Source organism: Lemur catta, chromosome 1 (assembly GCF_020740605.2).
Source record: "Lemur catta isolate mLemCat1 chromosome 1, mLemCat1.pri, whole genome shotgun sequence".
Taxonomy (NCBI): Eukaryota; Metazoa; Chordata; class Mammalia; order Primates; family Lemuridae; genus Lemur; species Lemur catta.
Genome location: NC_059128.1, coordinates 274,744,512 through 274,765,232, shown reverse-complemented (window position 1 = coordinate 274,765,232; position 20,721 = coordinate 274,744,512). Strand labels below are relative to the sequence as shown.

The window sequence follows — 20,721 nt, the reverse complement described above, 5'->3', positions numbered from 1 at the left end:
GACAAATCTCGAAGCAGGAAGCTGATAAACAACTCCGAACGCAATACGCTCCAAAATTTTCCTTTCAGTAAACATAAATTAAACGGGAAACTCATCTTAACCAAACCGTTCATGGACATAACAGTGCCAAAACCTTGTCTTGCTTTGCCGTGAGAATTAGTAGCTTTTCCTCTTGCTTTTTGGTAAAATTAAGTGACGACTTATCTTTTGGAATAAACCATTCTCTTCCTGAGCTCCCTTTTTTCCACCCCAACCCCCCATCAAAACCTGGCAGGGAGGGACTTCTGGATGCCTTGCAGTCCTCGCTGCAGAAGGAAACACCAGCTTGATTTGCTTTGCTTTGCTTGGTTTTCACAGGGCTGCCTCTGAAGAAAGGAGAATGGCGTTCAGCAAAGGATTTCGGATCTATCACAAATTGGACCCACCACCTTTCAGCCTCATAGTGGAAACTAGGCATAAGGAAGAATGTCTCATGTTCGAGTCTGGGGCTGTAGCCGTGCTCTGTAAGTCATCTGTTATAGCCCAACTGGTCATGGTCTCTGTTTTGATTTCAAATAATTCAGATTCAACCATTTTTTAGAAAAGACTCTGACAACCCTTTCACTGTATTTCATCTAGCAGATTATACATTTTTTTCTTTTTAATCAAACCTTCCTGTAAACTTTTTGTTGACAGGTTTTTGTTGGGGGGTGCAGGGAGGTGCAGGTTTGGGTAACATGATTTTGCGTTCTTGGGTTCTTCTGCTGCTTCCAAAAGTAAATCTTTTTTCTGAAGGAACTGTTGCAGTTTATATTATATCATATAAACTCATGAAATGGCTTGCTTGACATTTTTCCTGTAATGAACAGAATTTCTTGTAGATCAGTTATGGTAGTAGATATTATCTAATATTATCCAATATTATTGGAGGGCCCTTATATTTTCATTGAGAGAATTGTAAACCTCCAGAATTTCATGTGAGATATGTGATTGGTTTCATATTATTTAAAAATTATTTTGATAGTCCAATTTAAAGAAAAGGATTACTGCATCACAAGAAAAATAAATTACTAAGGTTTGGGTTATTTTGTCGGCAGATGGATGAAATTAAAATGACGAATTTGAATATTATGGTTCATTCTTAATGTAAGATTTAGGCAGATAGCCCCAGTTTGGGGTTTTTCAAATGTGATAGTATTTTTTAGAGGTTTTCTAGTGTTAACTACTTGTTCTTTTTATGTTTTTTGTATGTGAAAATCAGTTTAGTTACTGGTTCTATTTTATAAATTAAAAAGTGTTTGAAAGACATGCTTGCAAATACAGGCCCTTACATATTTTAAACTGTTAACTTTCTCCACACTTAATAAGTGAAGAGCATAAGACCTTAATCTTTGCATAAAAAATATTAACTTCAGCATAAGTTAACCTGACGAAAATAGTTTAATTTTATCCTGATGCGGAAAAGGGTAGTAACATAATGAAAATCCATAATCAAAGAATAGTGTATAAGAAATCTATATTTTTGATACATATGTTAACATGGTTTGAATGAAGGAGAAGGGGCTATATGTCTTATAAGAACAAGTATAAATAATATTGATTATACTCAATCAGTATGGACTTAATTGCTTCAAATTGTTTTTATATTTAAATAAAGAAAATAGCTTGCTACAATATTAATTTCCATAGCATATATTTTTATACTACAAGTATAATTCTTATACTGATAAATTCTTAACTAAAAATATTTGGGGAGATTGAAGTTTTGGTTTAGTGTGGAAAACATTTTTCAGCTGCTTGTGTCTTTGGTGACATTACCTTATTTACTGATCTTGTCTAAATTCTAATGTTTCTTTAATTGTGGTTATTCATAATTATAATGAAAAGGCAAATTTTCAGCTACAAAGTATATATTACCTATAGTTTCTAGGATTATTGTGTACTTTACTCCAAGGTCAGGAAACCTAAGAATAATTGTCTTTCCAAAACCTCCAGCAGCCATCTTTTATGCCAGATAATTTTTTTTTTTTTTAGAAAGGCCCCAAAACATCCATTTTGGCATTAATATTCATTTTAAGGAGAAAGAATATTTAAATGTTTTCTTAATTATTTATTCTATTTATTTTCATTATATTTAGGCTATATAAGTAATTCTTCAGAGAAAAATGTTTGAATATTGCCTCTTTCTGTAAAGCAAGCATAAATGGATGTATAATCTCTTTGATATGTTACTATCTTTCCTTCTATAAACTTTATAGTAATAATATTTAAGAGCTAACAAACCTTTTTTATCAATCATTTGACTTATAACATTATTTGGCCTTCAGTTTGGAGTGATAATAATGTTTATATTGTGCTGTACAGTGTTCATTTTTTAAAACTTTCACAATTTTTAAATGCCTGTTATATTCAGGGAACGGTGCTTAGAAAATGCTGACATGTTCTCTTATCTTCAACAATCCCAGATCCTTGAATTGTAGTGCATCCTGCATATCAATCTACCAGAAGAATCTTCTAAAATAATTTTTTATATTAAACTGAAGTGTAACCCCGTTTTTCACCAAGATTGAGTTCAAATTCTTCAACCTGGCATTTATCCAGTGTTGATCTTTAAGGAGATTCTGGTGTTTGTTTCCTCAGTGCTTTTTCAGATTACGATGATTTTTCCAGCCTTCATCATGCTGTTCCTTATTACACCTTCTTCCTCCCAAGACTGCTAGAGTGCTTCTCTCTACCTTTTTAGTCCAAGCCTGGCAGTCCCACTCAGGTCTTCTTCCTTCATGAGAATCTTCCTCATCACTGCAGCTCACTTTTATCTCTACCTTCTTGTCATTTCTGTAGAACTTAGGCTGTATCATAAGATGAACACTTTTCATGTGCTGCTTTTGTTGTTCTCTAAATGCATGTATGCAGGTGTTTTTCTTTAAAATAGATGGTAAAAGTGACCCTAGTGGGACTTAGTCTTCACCTGCCCAAAGTTTGTAATTTCAACAGTCTCTAGTTGGTCTGGCTTTAAAGAGTAAAGTTTAAAAAACTGAGACATTTTAGTTGCTATACAGTGTTGAGGATTGGCAGCAACTTAATTTTCTTGGTTTATGCCAGAAGTGCCACGAGATACCAAACATGAAATTTTATCTTTCGTATTATGAGCACATACCAAAAAGTAGATTGCAAATGAAAATACAGTGAAAATAGTCTGAGAACATGGATCCCCTTAGACACCGATCCTATTGTCCACTAATCCGGCCTCAGGACTCTGTCTTTATGTTGATAGGATTCTAAGCTTAAATCAGTCATGATGCTGCGACATAAGTGTCATAATCACCTGGACAGCTTTTACAAATTCTGGTACCTGGGCTCTAGTCCCCCAGAGATTCCGATATAATTAGATTGTGATGGTCATTTCTGAGCCAAGTTTATATAGACCTTTCGATGAAAAATTAGAGGATCAGTTTTTTTTTGACTTGCAGACTTTATCCAAAATAACCATGTTTCCAGAATTTTAATGCTATTATTATCTGTTGTGGGATTAATAAGTAGTTTTCTTGAAACTCTCAAGCTGAACCAAGTGCTAATGCTCCACTAGCACTTTGGGTATAGTGCCTTCATATCATGTGGAACTGGGTTCAGGTTTCTATGTCTGGATGCTGGGCTTTTTGAAGAAAAAGTTGTGCTTAGTAATGCTTGTATCCCTAATGCTTAGTACAGTGTTTTACCCATACTTTAAGAATAAGTGGTTATTAAGTGAATGACATCAAGGGAAAAACTAACCTAAACTAGATTACAAAGTTACATAGTTATTATGTTTAAAATATGGTATATTTTTCTATAAAGTTTATTTCTTATATTTTAAAGTATTGCAATTGAACTGCTGATATAAAAGACATATTACAGATTATTTAGATTTGTTACTGAAAAGTCCTAATGGAAATAATGGTTAACCACATTATTAAGGTATTTCTGAAATGCCAATTAAAAATGTCTGATGAATGTTATTTATGACTTTTATAAATACTATTAACAATTTATTTTAAAATTACTCTTCTTGGCTGGGTATAGTGGCTCACTCCTGTAGTCCCAGCTACTTGGGAGGCTGAAGTGGGAGAATTGCTTGAGCCCAGGAGTTTGAGGTTGCAGTGAGCTATGATGACATCACTGCACTGGGTGACAGAGCAGACCCTGTCTCAAAAAAAATTCTTTTTCAGTTGAATTTGACATTTTCTATACTCATCATTTTCAAAAATGAATAATACTAAAAATGGGTATATTACTAAGAAACATATTAACTGTTATCTAAGGATAAGAACATTTCAAAAATTTTTTAAATAAATGCAACAGAAGAAATCAATAATGAAATTATTTTCCATTTAAAGAAAAGTAATTTTATTTTTTTGTTTGTTTGGGGTTTTTCTTGGTTTTGTTTTGTTGTTTTTTTGTTCTTTTAGTAGCTGGGACTAAAGGTGTGCTCTACCACATCCAACTAATTTATCTATTTTTTGTGGAGACAGGGTCTCACTCTTGCTCAGGCTGGTCTCGAACTCCTGGCCTCAAGCAATCCTGCCATCTTGGCCTCCCAAAGTGCTAAGATTGCAGGTGTGAGCCACTGCGACTGTCTTAAAGTGAAATTTGATGTCTGTAGGGCAGTGATTCAGTTTAGCAGGTGGACTCCGTGATCAGGATAAGCAGTATAAGCAGCAAGTGTGATGGCCAGCAAGTTATGACAGTACATTTTTTCCCCCCTGGAAACTAATTCATTAAGAGATAAAAGAAATCTCTCAGTTTTGTGTATGATTCAGTGTTCCTAGTCTTTCTACAGTTTATACACACACAAAAACATCATCACAGGGAAGGACAAGCAGTCAGACATACATGCATTAAACCCACGGTGTTATTATTTACAGCCCATCTCATGCTTCAGTAAACAGTTTATTTCATAATTGTATCCTAAATAGAAGATGGAGTAAAGAGAACACATGGGAAATAGAGAATGATTCTAAAAACAGAAATTGTGGATCCCCTGTTTAAAAGATGGGGAGGTAAGGCAGTGTGATGTAAATTCCTAACTCTTAAAATTAAAGCTTTTGCTCTTTTCTATATCACATGCTAGTATGAGGCTAAGGTTGAATTGGTTTCATCTGTGCAGTGGTGAAATTATTTTCAGGTTTACCAAGTAGTATAATTTGAGTCAGGTTAGGACTCAAATCATGAACTTCTGTAGACAGCAAGGCCACATCACCTGACTCTGGACTGGGATTTACCAGGTTGTCCACATAGAGATACTTTGTCTACCTAATTTTTTCTTGTATCATGCAAATATGAGTCATAAATGTAAGACAATATTCTGGAGACCTTTATCATAGAATGTGAAGTATCTTGTCTTTTCTATGAAAGGGCACAGTGTAAAGGAGTAATAATAATGAATAACAGTTGCCATTTACTGGAAGCTTACTGTGTCAGTCACAACATTAAGCCAGAGGTTTCTAAACTTTATTGTATCATGGTGCCCTTATTGTCTCATTAAGTTTTTAACAGCACCTGTAGGCTACAGGCAATTCCTAATAGTTCTGTTTATTATCTAGGTCTAACACATATTTATATCCTAACAACTTTAGTAGCTATATGAAAAAAATGCAGAATAAATTGAAAATAATTTATTTTCTTCATAAGTAACCACATTTATTTACTAGTAGGATGTGTGTGCCTGTTGATCACAAGACAGACAGCTTTTCAGATCTTGGAATCAGATGGAACACTGACTGCCCTTCTCATTTCCTGTTCCACACAGCTTTTCAAGTGGTACTTGCTTTTATCACGCAACCACCAAAACCCAGCTTCATAAATATATGTCATCCAAGGAATGCATTGCAATCTAATGTTACAACTCTGAACCGCTTCAAGCTAATAATTTGGCTGGCATCCAGCATATATTGAGGTTCTCAGTGTTTCCTTCAATTTAAAGTATCTTGCTTGTGGCTTCCCTGGGAGTTTGCTGCAATGCCCTAGGGTATCTCAGTGTACAGTTCAGTAGAATAGGGTATTTCATGCACTTTGTTTCATCCAATTCTGTGAGTTGTGCTTTTATCCACATTTCACAGATGTGGAAACTGAGGCTTATAAAGATTAAATAAATGTTGCAATGATATAGTCTTACCATTTTATTTTTTTCACTGCAGTTGTTGTTTGTGCTTTTGTGAGGGTGGTGGCTGTTACTTTCAGGGGTGAGAAATAAAGAGTGAAAAGAAGGGAATGCCAGTAAAAGACTTTACAGTTAAGACTGAAATTGGTAGTATTTTTAATGAAGGAACTGTTACATTTGTGGTTTTGCCAATAAACTATTAATATATTGGAGGGGAAACATGGTTTAATTTAGCGTGAGGTCATTAAACCCAAAATTTCTTTGCTGGGCCAAGTTAAATGTCAGGGTATAGAATTTTGCGTAAGTGTAGTAAGTGATAATGACAAGCAGTGTGGAGAGTTTTTTTTTTTAATTGCCAAATGCTGTCAGCATGATTGCCCTTTAGATAAGTTGCAGTATCTTATCTCTTTTTAAGAAACATTTGCAAGTTGAGGGAAGAAATGACTTTTTATAGTTGACTTTTTCAACAGAGAAATGATGAAATTCAGACTTGTTATTTATCACTTTGTTAGGGTTGGAAAAATTTATTTTTTTATAAATAATTTTTGGGATCTATATATTTAATAGAAAGTAAACAACAACTTAAATATCAACTCTTTAAAAATAAAATCAACCCAACTTTTCTATCCTGGGCTGGTAGCAGGATTAGCCTACATTGTAGGGCCAAACCAATATTTCCTAAATGTTTTCATTTCTTTACCACTTAACTTTGCAAAGAGGAAATAAAAAGGAAAGGCAGAATTTCTCTCCCATTGAACATAAAACACCATTAAGTGTCTTTTTATTATATATTTTCAGTTCTATTAGATGTTCTGACTTGTCCTATAAAATATAACTAGCCCAAGACTATAAGAGGATTTTTGCTGCTGACCATGGTGGAGTAACAGTAACTAGATTTACCTTCCTACCTTAAATAACAACAAAATGAACAAAATATGTGGAATGATATTCAGACTTCAAACAATAGGCAGCATAGGACATTGACCTCCAAGAGAGGGTCAATTAGATAGGCCTTATGATAGCTCGCTCCTGCTTACTGCCTGAAGAGCTTCTAGGCAGAAAATGCAGCCATACAAAGCTTGGCAGACTCCCTGAGTAGGGAATATGGGGAGACCAAGGCTGTCATACTTCTTGGGGCTGAGTACCAGGGAGGAGATAGCTGCATGAAAAGCTCCAGAGGTCCGTAGAGGATTCCACCTGAGACTTTAGCTGAGTACTGATCGGTGCCAATGTGTGAGGAAACTATCCAAGGCAGGGAGAGAGTCACCAAAAAGGAGCAGGTAGAAAAAATTTCGGAGCTCACATAGGGATGGGAATAGTTCCTGCTGAATAGCCAGAGTGGGGAATACATGGGGAATTGTAATACATGGGGAATTCAGTTGGGTACTCAAAAGGGTATATTGCATCAGTAATGGGGCAAAATAGCCCTAGACTAAATTCCACTCTAGTCCTACCTAAAAAAGCTTAAAAACAAGACCCAAAGGGATCACACTGTTTCAAATATCTTAATTTCCAAATAACTATCCCAGAACAAAGTTTAAGAATATTTATAGGAGTCTGGGGTTGGTGGCTCACACCTGTAATCCTAACACTTTGGGAGGCTGAGGTAGGAGGATCTCTTGAAGCAAGGAGTTTAAGACCAGCCTGAGCAAGAGCAAGAGCCCATCTTTACAAAAGATACAAAAATTAGACACAAATTATCTGGGCATGGTAGCGTGTGCCTGCAGTCCCAGCTACTTGGGATGCTGTAGGAAGATTGATTGAGCCCAGGAGTTTGAGGTTGTAGTAAGCTATGATGACACCACTGCCCTCTAGCCTGGGCAACATAGTGAGACCTTGTCTCAAATATAAAAAAAAAAATAAAAATTTTGAGATGATAAAGTCTGAATCAGTGAAATTTTGAAAGAAGCATAGAAAGCAATAAAAGAATGGAGTAAAGTACCAAAAGTGGTTATAGCTTTAAAAATTGCATATTGTATTTTACTGATGACGATTTAAATTTGTTTTGAGTTTTTTTAATGGTTGTTAATAAGAATTTGTGTTTTATCTTTTTCCAGCTAAAATAGATTTTATAAGTGTTAGCCATTGTTGCTTTGTAATGTTACATATATAAGCACGTGCATTCACATTGGATTACATTTCATAGCTACTGAACCAGTCAAATTACTGTGAATAAATTTGGCATTTGGGGAGATGCATGAACTCTTCTTGGTCAGTTGGACACTAAGTACTCCCTCAGTTCTGGTGGAAAGAACTTATATGCTCTTTAAATTCCTGAATGATTTTGGGATAAGTAAGTCAGTGAAAAGAAAAAATTTAAAAAAACCTTCTTGTTAAATTATTGTCTCAAACATTAAATATTTCTATATATTAAATATTTATTAAAATATTCTTTCTATTGTAGTCTTCTTGTATAAATTTTTATATATAAAGTGTGTTTGCTTACATAAAGTAGCTCTTAGCAACAAATATTTATTATGGTTTGTGTTTCAGTCTGCTCACTAGTGGACTGTAGGATTGCTATAATCTGTTGGATGCCTTGCTGAAACATAGATAAACAAAGTCTTTTATATCCTGTAGACCATGTGTGAAGTATAGGTAGGATGAATCTTATTTTATTAAAAAATTTTTTTTATTCTTGAGTCTTATAGTTAAGTAAATTCCTAGCTGGTTGTACATTAGTGCTCATTAGTTGTCTGTCCTTGGTTTAATATTTTATCAGTCCTCTTAGAGAATGGGGTAGAAAGTATAGTTATCAGATGTAGTTGTTGCAAAGATAATGCAGGATTGATACAGAGCTGGGTTGAATAATTATGTTGGATGACACAATTGAGATCCAGCTTTATCAAACTGAGGTAATGGGTTAGATAGAACCCACAAAATGAAAATGCACTTCCCCCATGCACTGGATCAAATTGAGTGCTTATTGCTGAACCAACTGGTATTGATATTGTGTGCCATTTGGATCAGGCAGATCATTGGCATAAGATAGTAATTACTATGATCATCTAGGTTCCTGTAGTACCCCAAACTGTATGGTGGCTAAACAATAAGGAAGGGTTGGAATACGTACTCTGTTGATGGTCACATTGACCACTGCATACTCTCAAACCTACTCTTCCTTCAGTCTTCCTTGTCTCAGTGGATTGCACTCCATCCACAGAACTTAAAATCTTCCTCAATACCTCTTCCTCTCTCACTCCACATACTCCATTACCAAGTACAATCAACTCAACCTGCTTATTTCATTAGTAATCCATGTAATTCATACCATTTTAACTGGTTCTATTCCAGTTAAGTTGTTGTCATCTCATTACAGTTGCCTCCTTAACTGGTCTCTTTGCTTCTACTTCCCCTAACTACCCCCACTCTTTTAAAAACACAATTTAGATCTTATTCCCTTGCTTAATACCCTTCAGTGGATGCCCACGGAACTTAAAATCCAAACTCCAAGGTGACCTACAATAAAATTGAGTCCTTGCCTCCCTCTTCAGTCTCATACCACTCTGCCTCTTGGTTTCTGTGTTCCAGTTCTGATGTACCACATTCTTTCTAGTCTCATGATCTTCACATATGCTGTTCCTTCTCAAATTTTTATTTTTTAAATAATAAGCTTATTATAGCACATGTAGAAAAGTATACAAATCATAAACACATAGGTTGCTGAATTATTACAGAGTGGACATACCCATATTACCACCACCAGGTTGAGAAATCAAGCATTATACCAGCTCTCTAGGGAAAATTATCTTCTTCATGTCTACAAAGAGAATCACTATTGTGACTTCTTACATCATAGAAGAGATAGAATAGCTTTATCTGTTTTTCAGCTTAACATAAATGGAGTCATCCACTATGTGTTCTTTGTGTCTAGCTTCTTTCACTCAATGTTGTATGTGGAAGATCGATCATCCATGTTGTAGCAAATGGCAGTAGTTTACTCATTTTTGTTGCTATGTAGTATTTTATTGTATGAATATTCCAGTATTTAGCTGTTCTGTTGACATTTGCTTTATTTACAATTTTTCCATTATGAATGACACTAGTATGAACATTCTTGTGTATGTTTTTTGATACGTACATGTACACATTTTTGTTGGATACATTCTTAGGAATGGAATTGCCAGGTCGTAGGATATGTGTATGTTACCTGGAACATTTTTGCTTCCACACTTCATTTGGCTAGTTTCCTGTTTATTCTTCAGATTTCAGTGTAAAGGTCACTTCTTCAGTCAGGCTTATTGTAACCACTGTCCTCCCCCAACAAACGATTTTAAATTAGGTCCTCCTGGCTGGGTGCAGTGGCTCATGCCTGTCTGTAATCCTAGCATTCTGGGAGGCCGAGGTGGGAGGATTGCTTGATCTCAGGAGTTCAAGACCAGCCTGAGCAAGAGCGAGACCCAGTCTCTACTAAAAATAGATAAATTAGCTAGGCATGGTGGCATGCACCTGTAGTCCCAACTTCTCCCGGCTACTCAGGAGGCTGAGGGCAGGAGGATCGCTTGAGCCCAGGAGTTTGAGGTTGCAGTGAGCTATAATGCCACTGCACTCTACGTGGGGCGACAGGGCAAGACTCTTGTCTCAAAAAAAGAAAAAACAAATAGGTCCTCCTGTTGTAGTCTGTTCAAACTCCATCATAGTACTTATTATAATTTATAATTTTGCATTTGTATGGTTATGTAATACCTGATTTCCTAATCTGATTCCTAAGAAGTAATCAGGGTACTATTTTTATTCCTTTAACTTTGCTCAGGGGCCTGGTACATGTTAGGCATTCAGTAAATACTTGTTGCAAGAATGAATGAATGAAAGGTTATTTTTTCCAAAATGTCACCAAGATTGGAATGTGTAGTTTATATAGAACATTAATGTAGGTAGTTTGATGTCTTTCAGTTGGAATTTTAATTACTTAATTATACAAAGAAAACCTTTTCCTTTTAAAATAATTTTTCTCTTTATATATGATGACATGAAAACTGGCTTTACTGCTTAGCTAGTTATGTGATCCTGGATGAATCACCTAACCTCTAGTCTTTTTCTTCTGAAAATGAGAAGCTTTGACTACATGATCTTTAGGATCCTCTGGAGGTTCTCTGGTTCTATACCAAAGTGTTATCTGCAATGCAAATAAGCTGACCACAAACTGTGGTGCGTGCAACCACAGGCAAATTATGATTCCAAGAAGATCATTTTAATTTGCAGTCTTATTTTCACTTTCTTATTGACCTTCTTTAGCTTGTCTTCCGTATGAGCTGGGAAAGACAGTCTATTCCTACTCTGGAATGTTGACATTGGATAGCAGGACCTTTACTGGGTGGTTTTATTATTTAGTTCAAATTATTATAATTCATCAGAAATTAGATAAATCTACATTTAAATTTAATTCTAAAAATACTTTTAAGTTTAATAACTTTTATCTGTGGATCTTATGTAGTGTTAATTTTGTTTCTTTCCTGTTCAGATGGCAGAGTTAGCCATGCAGGTATGATTAACATGTGACAGCTAGTAAGCCTCTGTTTTAGAGTTACAACTCATGAAAATCAAGAAATAGGTGTATGATTGTGTTTTCATCTGAATTTCTGTTTGATCTTAATGCTTGTTTTGCCTTAAATTCTAATTTGAGAAGGGAGGTTGTAATAACAACAATGATAAATAATGCCAGTTACATCATACATCATAGTGCTATAAAAGTAAGCCACTCCACAAAAAAAGGATGTCGATTAATGTGATAGAGAACAATTGATATGTTAAATTCTGACAGAGAATAATTAATATATTTACAGTTTAAATGTTTTTATAGTCTATAAATTAACCATTTCTACAGCTTCTATTTTTGGTACTTTCCAGTAGCTTAAATAGGAAAAGTTGTAGTTTGGGCCTGCCTTCAGTTCACGAATTTGTTCAGGTAAAAGAACTTTGAAAACATGCACAGAGCTAAAATAATGAATAAGTTATTGGAATTAAGTTGTAGAATATTACTACCTCATGGCTTTATATAGTTTTAAATATTTCTTAATATCTGTGATGATGACGAAGGTGAGCTTATTTTCCAAGGATAGTTTCAACCAGTTCCAACAGAGTAGAATGTTAAAGCTATATTATTTAGGATAAATGTAAGGAAAACATTTATGACAAATTATAGCAGTCTTTACTCTTCCTGGGGTCTCCATTCTGGAATTGCCAAATCTTTCCCTTTCCCAATTTATTATATATTTATTATTTGATGAATATTTGATAGCCTTGGGAAAAGCAGGCTATAAGAATGTTCTAAAGCTCTTATTGCTTCCTTTCAAGTTTATAAAAGTCCAAATGCCTATTGACCTTTTGGCTAATATACCCCTGGTCTAGGGTAATTGGAGGAAAGTACTTGTCTGATCACTTAGAATTCTAGCAGCTTCTGGCTCTCTCACTGACTGGCCAGAGTTCTCTTCTCTTCTTTCTGAATTTATCCAGTATGCCAGAGAATGTTGTGAGATTAAATTTTTTTAACATTTTATTTAGGGAGAATAGTGTAATTGACTGCTGGGTATCTCCCACCCAGGCTCAACAGTTATCAACTCATGGACACTTTTGTTTATCTATATCCCTACTATCTGGCCCTCTCCATTTATTTTGAAGTAAATCCTAGTTAGATATCATTTAATTTCATCCATAAATATTTCATATGTACTTCTAAAAGATAAAGGTTCTTTTTTAAAAAAAACATAGCCACAATGTCATTATCATCACATCTGAAAACTTAACAGTAGTTTTTAAAAATCACATTATCCAGTCAATGTTCACATCTCCTTGAAGCCTAATAAATGTGTTTGTGAGAATAAATGTTTGTGGCCATGTTTTATTTTGCTTTCAATTCTATTCTATGACCTTATTCCTATTCATATATTCACTAGGAGTAGAATCAGAGGGCCTTCAGATTATCAATTCTAATAAGGATATATTTAAAATATGGCTATAATTGTAAATTTATGCTTAAGATAGTTCTGTGGTCTTAGGAAATACGTGTTTGCATTAGACTGAAGACTAAGGAAAGATTTAAGGCATGAATGAAAGATAATGTTGAGTATGACATAAAAAAAGTATTTTTTCCTTTAAACTATTGAGGAAGTTAGGTACTATTTCTCTCGGAGGTATTATAGCAGTAACTTTAGAAGTTAGGATTTGCCTTAGCAGATGTGTTTAATATGTAAACTAAAGAGGTGTGGGCTTCCTGACCTTAGCTGAACTGCGGCAGATCTTGATGGGCTCAGAGTTACTCCTAAAACAATGGTCTTCTGTGACATTTCTACCTACTTGTGGTTAGAAATCAGTAACTTATAAAGAAAGGTTTGTTTTTCCTAGCATCTTGTTTGCTTAATAACTATCGTTGAGTAGGAGAGGAAAAAAAAAAACCTCTCCACAAAAGGCAATTTATTCTGTTCATTGAAAGTGCAGAGGATACTTTGAAAGACTGCACTAGGCGGGAAAGTGACCTGAACTTCCCTGTCATTGTATGTCCAAAACTTTCATTTCCGCTCATTCTTTCAGTTTGTTTCCTCTGAACTCTCTGCACACCCTACCACTTCAAAAACTCCACTATTTTAAATCCTGGTTAGCAATTATTTAACAATGCCTGTCTCCCCCACTCCCACCCTCACTGCCCGCCACAGACATCACTGTGAGGAGTTGTTGAATGTGAACTTCAGTAATGAGGGCATCCAAATACTTTCAAAGGCAAAATGTTTATCATTTTATGTATTATTTTTAAATTACCAAAACATTTACTTCTGTACTATAACCTTTCCATTTGTTTTTGTCTATTAGATGTATACTTAATCAGTCTCTGTATTAGGTTGTTACTGTGTTGAGATATAAAGAATTGCTACTTTCTGTTGTTATTAGCATACAAGTGACTGTAGCATAAAATAGGAGAAAGAGTTACTTCCAACTAGAGTGATCAGGGAAAACGTAAAGAAAGGAAGTGGTATTTTAGTTAGGGACTGAAGAGTGGGTAAATATTTAGAAATTTAAAGATGACTAAAGGTTATTCCAGATGGAAACAACACTGTGAACAAAGGAAGAGAGGGAATAAAAGTGGAACATGTTGAAGGGGCAACAAAATTATTCTTTTGGCTGACGCATAGGATGCAAGGGGAGGGTGTTAAGGGAAAAAGAAAGATGGGGATAGATTGAGTAAAGTATTTACAAATGCTGTATTTTATCTAAAGGTTATGCATATTATCTTACATAATGTATAGGCTTTCTTATTTTAAGTAATCTCTTTATAGTGGAAGATTCTCAAATTAATTTCTAGAATTAAACTACCAGAGTAGGTGGACAATAATTTAGATTCATCCCTCTTACATCATGTATTTTTGTGTATTTAATACAGTGTCATAAAATAAGGAAATCTTTTTTTCTCCATTTAAAAAAAATGTATGAGGAGGGAACAACAAGATATTATAAGAGTTTATCTTACTAATGTCATTTAGAGATATAAGCTTCTTAATTTAGGAATAAGTACATGTATTTTTAAATTTTGTTTTTGCTTGTTACATTTTTAAAAAATTTTAATTTTGAAACAATTTGAAACATACAGAAAAGTTGAAATTCAGTACAAGGAACTTTTTTTGGTCTGAACCTTTTAAGAGTAAGTTGCTTACATGACACCCCATTCCCCAAATACTTTATTATGTATTTCCCACAAAGACCTTATTCTGCATAACTATGATATAACTATCATAAAATCAATGTTAATAAATTATGGCTGTGTAATCCTCAGACTCCATTCAAGTTTTGCCAATTATCCCAACAATATCTTTTATAGCAAAAAGATCCAGTCCAGATTTGTACATTTTATTTAGTTGGTATGTCTCTTTAGTTTCCTTAATGGAAAAATTCCTTAGTCTTTGACATTTATGACCTTAAAAATTTTGAAAACGAAGGCTAGTTATTTTGAAGAATAGCCCTCACTTTGGGTTTGTCTGATGGTTCCTCATGTTTAGATTCAGATTATACATCTTCAGCAGGAATATTGCAGAAGGGGTTTTGCATTATTTTCATCATATCCTGTCAGCTAGCACACAATTTTGACTTGTTCCATTACTGTTGGTGTTAACTTTGATTACTTGATTAAGGCGATGATCTGGCAGACATTTTTTTTCCTTTGTAATTATTTTGAAGGGAGGTACTTTATGTATATCCCATTCCTCATCAGACTTTAAATTCATCAGCTTATTCAGTAGGTTGGAATTCATTACTCTTATTATTTATTTTGATGCTTAACTTGTCCTAGGTTTTGCCAGTAGAAGCACCTTCAGGCTGGCTCCTGCATTTTAGCAATGTCTCCATTGTTCTGTGAACAACACTTCCTACTTTTCTGGTGCAAGAATATGTTTCCGGCTCATTTTGTCCCAGATTTTTCCCTGGAATCAGCCATTTCTCCATGGAATCCTAGTTATTTTTAGTGGAGAATGGTATTTAGAAACCAAGATATGGATGCTAGGAATGCTCATTGCTTTCAGAGTATTGCAGATCCCAGGTCCTGTCAATGGTTAGAGCTAAGGAGTGTATGTAAATATGTATGTGTATGACATAAATACTTATACCCATTTATATCTGTGTTTCTCATCTTCTGTCTTTCTAGAAAACGCCTGTAACTCAATTCCAATCAACATTGTCCATACTAGTTTTCTTTTTTGATTTGTGATTCTGTTCTCTGACAGTGAGTAAGCCTGGCTCTCATTATCCTTGATCATTCCCCTGTACAACTATTCTCCTGTTGCCACTGTAGCCTCCTCCACCACATGAGTGACCTCCTCACCCTTCTGGGCCCCAATATCCTGCCCTCCCCATCCCTCTCAAGCTCTGACATACCATGCCAGGCCACCCATGACATCCCTGGATGGACACTCCCCTCCTCACCCCAGTCAGACTGCAGCACCTCATGCCAGGCTGCCCCTCCCCCAAGTAGATGCCCTCTTTTCCTGCTTCTGGCTTCACCTCCATGCATGGACCATCCTTACTCTCCCTGGGCTCTGGCAACCTGCACTGGACCTCTCTGCACACAACTTTGACCTTGGAAGTATATATGGACAAATAAAATAACATCTATAGTCCTTCAGATAAAAAAAATACTTAGGAAGAAGACACTGTTTTCTTTTGTGAAATTGGAAGTGTCTGGAATTAAAAGTACATATGGCTTTTAAATTTAGTTCACCAATTTATTGAACATACAATTGTAAACCCCCTACTGAGTGCCTGGCACTGATTAGGCTGCTGAGGATAGGGCAGTGAACTAGACAGAATGCCTTCCCTCATGAAGCTGCATTCTCTGACAGCGTTTCTAAGCCTGTTTCCTCATATGTCAAAAGGAAGTAGTAGTAATTTTGCTCATAGGGTTGTTGTGAAAATTGAATAATGCATGAAAACAGCCCAGTGTTAGTTACTGTCATAATCATCACAGAAGCAATGTACAAGTTCCTCAGCTGAAATATTTTAAAATTTCTTTTAGAATTTTAAAAGGAATTAAAAAAATTTGGTAGGGAAAATAACAAATGCCATGTCCTCTACTCTTTGATTTTTTCTAAGTAATATACACTTTAAAGTGTGTATGTATGCTGTTCTCTGAGTCTCAGAATATACTACACAGGTGTAAATATTAAACTGCAAGGCATTTGTTTGCATATTTGAATTAGGTTGACATAATAGATGGACCTTCATTGGGCCTGAGACATATGACATGTTCATATATTTTGGAGTACAGTTAATGGGAAGGTAATTATTATGCATTATTATAAGAGAGAACATTTTGTTGTGTGGTACTTTACATTATAGAATTACTTTTTCTATTTTCTAAGGACAGGTGATGACTTAACATTAAGTATATATTTTCTTTTTAATTCTTACTAGCTGCTGCTATTTGAACCCAAATGATGGTTGATGCTGAACCTGATCTATCTAGTAATTTCTATATTACTATACTAGTGATGGTATTTTACATGCATATAGAATGTATCCTGTAAAATTCTAGAATAATTATCCTGGAAGCCATGCCTTCTTTCATCAGAGATATAACAAGTCTCTCTAATGTTTTGTATGGATGTGGTACTCTTGACAAGGCAGTACTTAGGGGAAGGCAATCTTGTTTTACTTTATAAAGTGTAATTAAAATTTATGTTATGATGTTTTATATTTGTGTTGCTTGTCATGAAATGTTAGGAGTAACTGTTCTATAAACATATGGTATAATAATAATAGGAGCTCTAGGAATGCAGAATGAGATGCAAATCCACATAACTTTAATGGCTTTGTGAAATCTCTGCTCCCTGATTTCGTACTAGGTGATTTGATAAAGGCCCACACTTAATAATGAACATATTAGGGAATCGTGGTGAAAGTGTCAGCTAATTGAGTGATTGAGTCATTTAATCTTAGCCTGTGCTGCCAACTAGCAGAGTAAAACTCACTAGAAGGCAAAAGTGAGATCATTAGGAAGAAGGTTTAAGAGTAGATGATCTAAAAAGAAGTGAAGCAGGCAGGGAAAGTAACATGTTCTCTAGAATCCTGGAGAAGAGCTTCAGGCAAAGGAAAAGATCTCTGATGAAAAGTACAAAGGAGTATTAGGCAAAGCAGTAGCCCGAAAAGACCCCTTTTGTTGGCAATAAAGATGGACAGAAAATGTGAAGGTTATAAGGATCTTTTAATGACTTTCTAATGTGGGACACACAAGTATTGCTGAAAGGTCTTATGTCCTAGATAAATGAGGTAAAGGAAAGGGAATAAGTGCAAGAGGTAAGAGGTAAATAAGGAGTGGACCAGTCAGCCAAGAGGTGTGTTGGGTGTGGGGTGGGGAGATAAGGAAGGGCAGTGGAGAAGGAAAGAAACCTGGAAGAAAAGGAAGGAATGAGAAAGGGGATCATTCCTTTCTAAATGGTAGACTTTAGAATGTATTATTTGTAATTGTCTTTTGACATACCAGCTGCTATATTTCTTTGGTCCTTTGTCAAATTTTTAATGTGTACTTGCTAAATACTAGGAAGGTTTTTCCTTTGAAGTTTCAGGATTTGTTTATTATTGTTTTTTTCTTCTCAATGGAACAACCACAACAGCCTGCCCTCATGAAAATATTCTGTGGGTTACTTTCATTGGCAAGATAACATTAACTTTATAACAGAAGAAATAAATTAAGACAAAGGCCAGACTTTTGTCCTTTCAGATTCAGATTTCTCCATTCCTGTACTAAATTGTGTTGTCAGGTATTGCCATTAGCTTTCATCATTTAGTGTTTTGTTAGTTTTCTATGTGTCAAGAACTATTCTAAGTGTCAGGGATAAAAGCATGAATAAGATAAATTTCAAATCAGTGGGAGAGGATGAATTAATTAATAGATGTTTCTGGAGTAATTTGTTAACTCCTTGGGAAGAACAGTTACTAGTTTGAGAAACTACTTTATGCAATACATTTATGTTAATAATATAGGATTTTTTAAAATATCAGATTTAGGCATTTTTGGTTGAAACTCTGGCTTTATAGCTAAATATTAATAGAATCTGGTGTTTCAGGTCATTTTTCTTAACCTAAAACTTCTTTTGTAGCATCTGCAGAAAAGGAGGCAATCAAGGGTACATACTCCAAAGTACTAGATGCATATGGACTCTTAGGTGTTTTACGATTAAATCTTGGTAAGTTTATTATTCAATATAATTCATCCATTTTCAAATTTCTACTTTTGTTATTCTACCTATATATTATTTCAGACTCCTATTCAAGTTATAAATGTGGTAACATATTTTAAACCTTAATTTAGCTAATCTTGTGATAATGTTTATTGCCCAAAAAATCATGCTGCATGCTCAAGCTCTTGTGATTTTTAACTTCCAGAGATAGTCTCTGGTTTGAACGCTTTAAGAGATGGGTATCAACTGTCAAAAAAGAAAATCAAAGCATTGCTCTTTTTGTTTGCTTCAATACATTTTGGAAAAGGTGTCTTCATGAGAAGCACACTGATTTCCCTGGTTTACAGTGGGGAAGACATCTGTTTTGGATTCAGAAGGTCTCAGCTTGAGACTGTCTCTGCCACTTAATGTCACCGTGGACTGCAGAGTTGCCTTTGTGATTGATTACCAGTTTGTCTGTAATGGTGTGAACCAAAGTGTGGCCCAAGGACTGGTAATGGTCCATGAATTGTTTTGTTATTGGTCTGTGATGAGATCATGCAAATCAACATATGGCTTCCTTTATTAATAAAGTCTTAATATGAAAAAAAATTTAACTGGTAGGGTGAACTTGGTGATATAATTAATTTCCATTCTGTTGCAAGCATCTTTTCTCATTATGAACTGGTAACAGTTCATGGACTACTTTGAGAAGCACTGGTCTATAAAATGGAGATTTGCCATTTGTTATGAATCTATCACATGTAAAACACTGGTGCTTTGCTAATTAATCTTAGGCGATCCTCACAGTCTAGTAGGTATTTGTTTTAATTCCTTTTTATAAGGGATAGTATCTCAGGTTGGTTATATTACATGCTGAAATTGGTCCAGATAATAAATAGGGGAGCCAAGATGAAGGGCTATTTCTGCCTATGTCAAAGCCCATGATCAAAGTACACCTGCTGAATTTCAAGTTCATATTAATTTCATAGGGTTTTTGTCACAATTAGAAGAAAAAATTTCTATGAAAGGTTTGTAAACCAAATTGCTTTATAAATTGTTACCAGGGACTTTTGCCCATGTATCATCAACATTATCAACTCACATTTATATATCATGTTTTTCAATTGTACAAAGAACTTTCACATTCATTATCTTATCTGAACTTCCTAACATTCTTATAAAGGTAAGGTAGAGACTGTAACACATTATTTTTTTATTTGATAAATTTTTATAGCCTCAGATTAAGCAGAGGAGGAATTTCATAAGTGTGAGATTATCCTGTTAATGTTTAAATGTTTTATCATACTTAAAATATTTAAACAGGGATTTTCTTTCAACTAGAAAAGATCTAGTTGTGAGTTTAAACAAATCCACAAGTTTAAAATAATCACAGTGTCAGATTTAAAAGATAGAGATACAAGAAGAAAGAAGAAAATAGCTTAAAAATGTTGAGATTTTTCATTCAATAAAATCTTTGGTTTTTGCAGGAGATACTATGTTACATTATCTGGTCCTAGTCACAGGATGTATGTCTGTTGGAAAAATTCAAGAATCTGAAGTGTTCCGAGTTACTTCCACTGAGTTTATATCACTACGAATTGATTCTTCAGATGAAGATCGCATTTCAGAAGTGCGAAAAGTTTTGAATTCAGGAAACTTTTATTTTGCATGGTCTGCCTCTGGCATCAGTTTAGATCTGAGTCTTAATGCACATCGTAGCATGCAAGAACAGACAACTGATAATAGATTTTTCTGGTGAGTTTGTGTTTTATTTTTTCCCCTTTTAAATTATGTGCTGTGTAATAGCTTGGTGATTTTGGGCATAATAGTTCAACAGTTGCTATTTCCAGAGATAACATTGCTGATCGAGCATACCCCTCTTTACTGCTCCATAATCCTCCGCAGAGTATGGCAGGTAGTTACAGTCAGTTTATTGCAGTTGGCATTTGACATGAAGCCCATTTGCTC

At 34.8% G+C, this 20,721-nt stretch overlaps 1 protein-coding gene across 2 annotated transcripts in view; it reads left to right on the top strand.

Moving 5' to 3' along the window:
* SYNJ1 (synaptojanin 1) overlaps nt 1-20,721 on the top strand; it is an 82,980-nt gene that overhangs the window by 610 nt on the left and 61,649 nt on the right. For both annotated transcript variants that reach the window (XM_045540555.1, XM_045540556.1), the window contains exons 2-4: nt 358-503; nt 18,691-18,777; nt 20,241-20,508. In XM_045540555.1, the coding sequence (XP_045396511.1) occupies nt 380-503; nt 18,691-18,777; nt 20,241-20,508 (479 nt within the window). In that variant the 5' untranslated portion in view covers nt 358-379. The remainder of the gene's footprint in view (nt 1-357; nt 504-18,690; nt 18,778-20,240; nt 20,509-20,721) is intronic.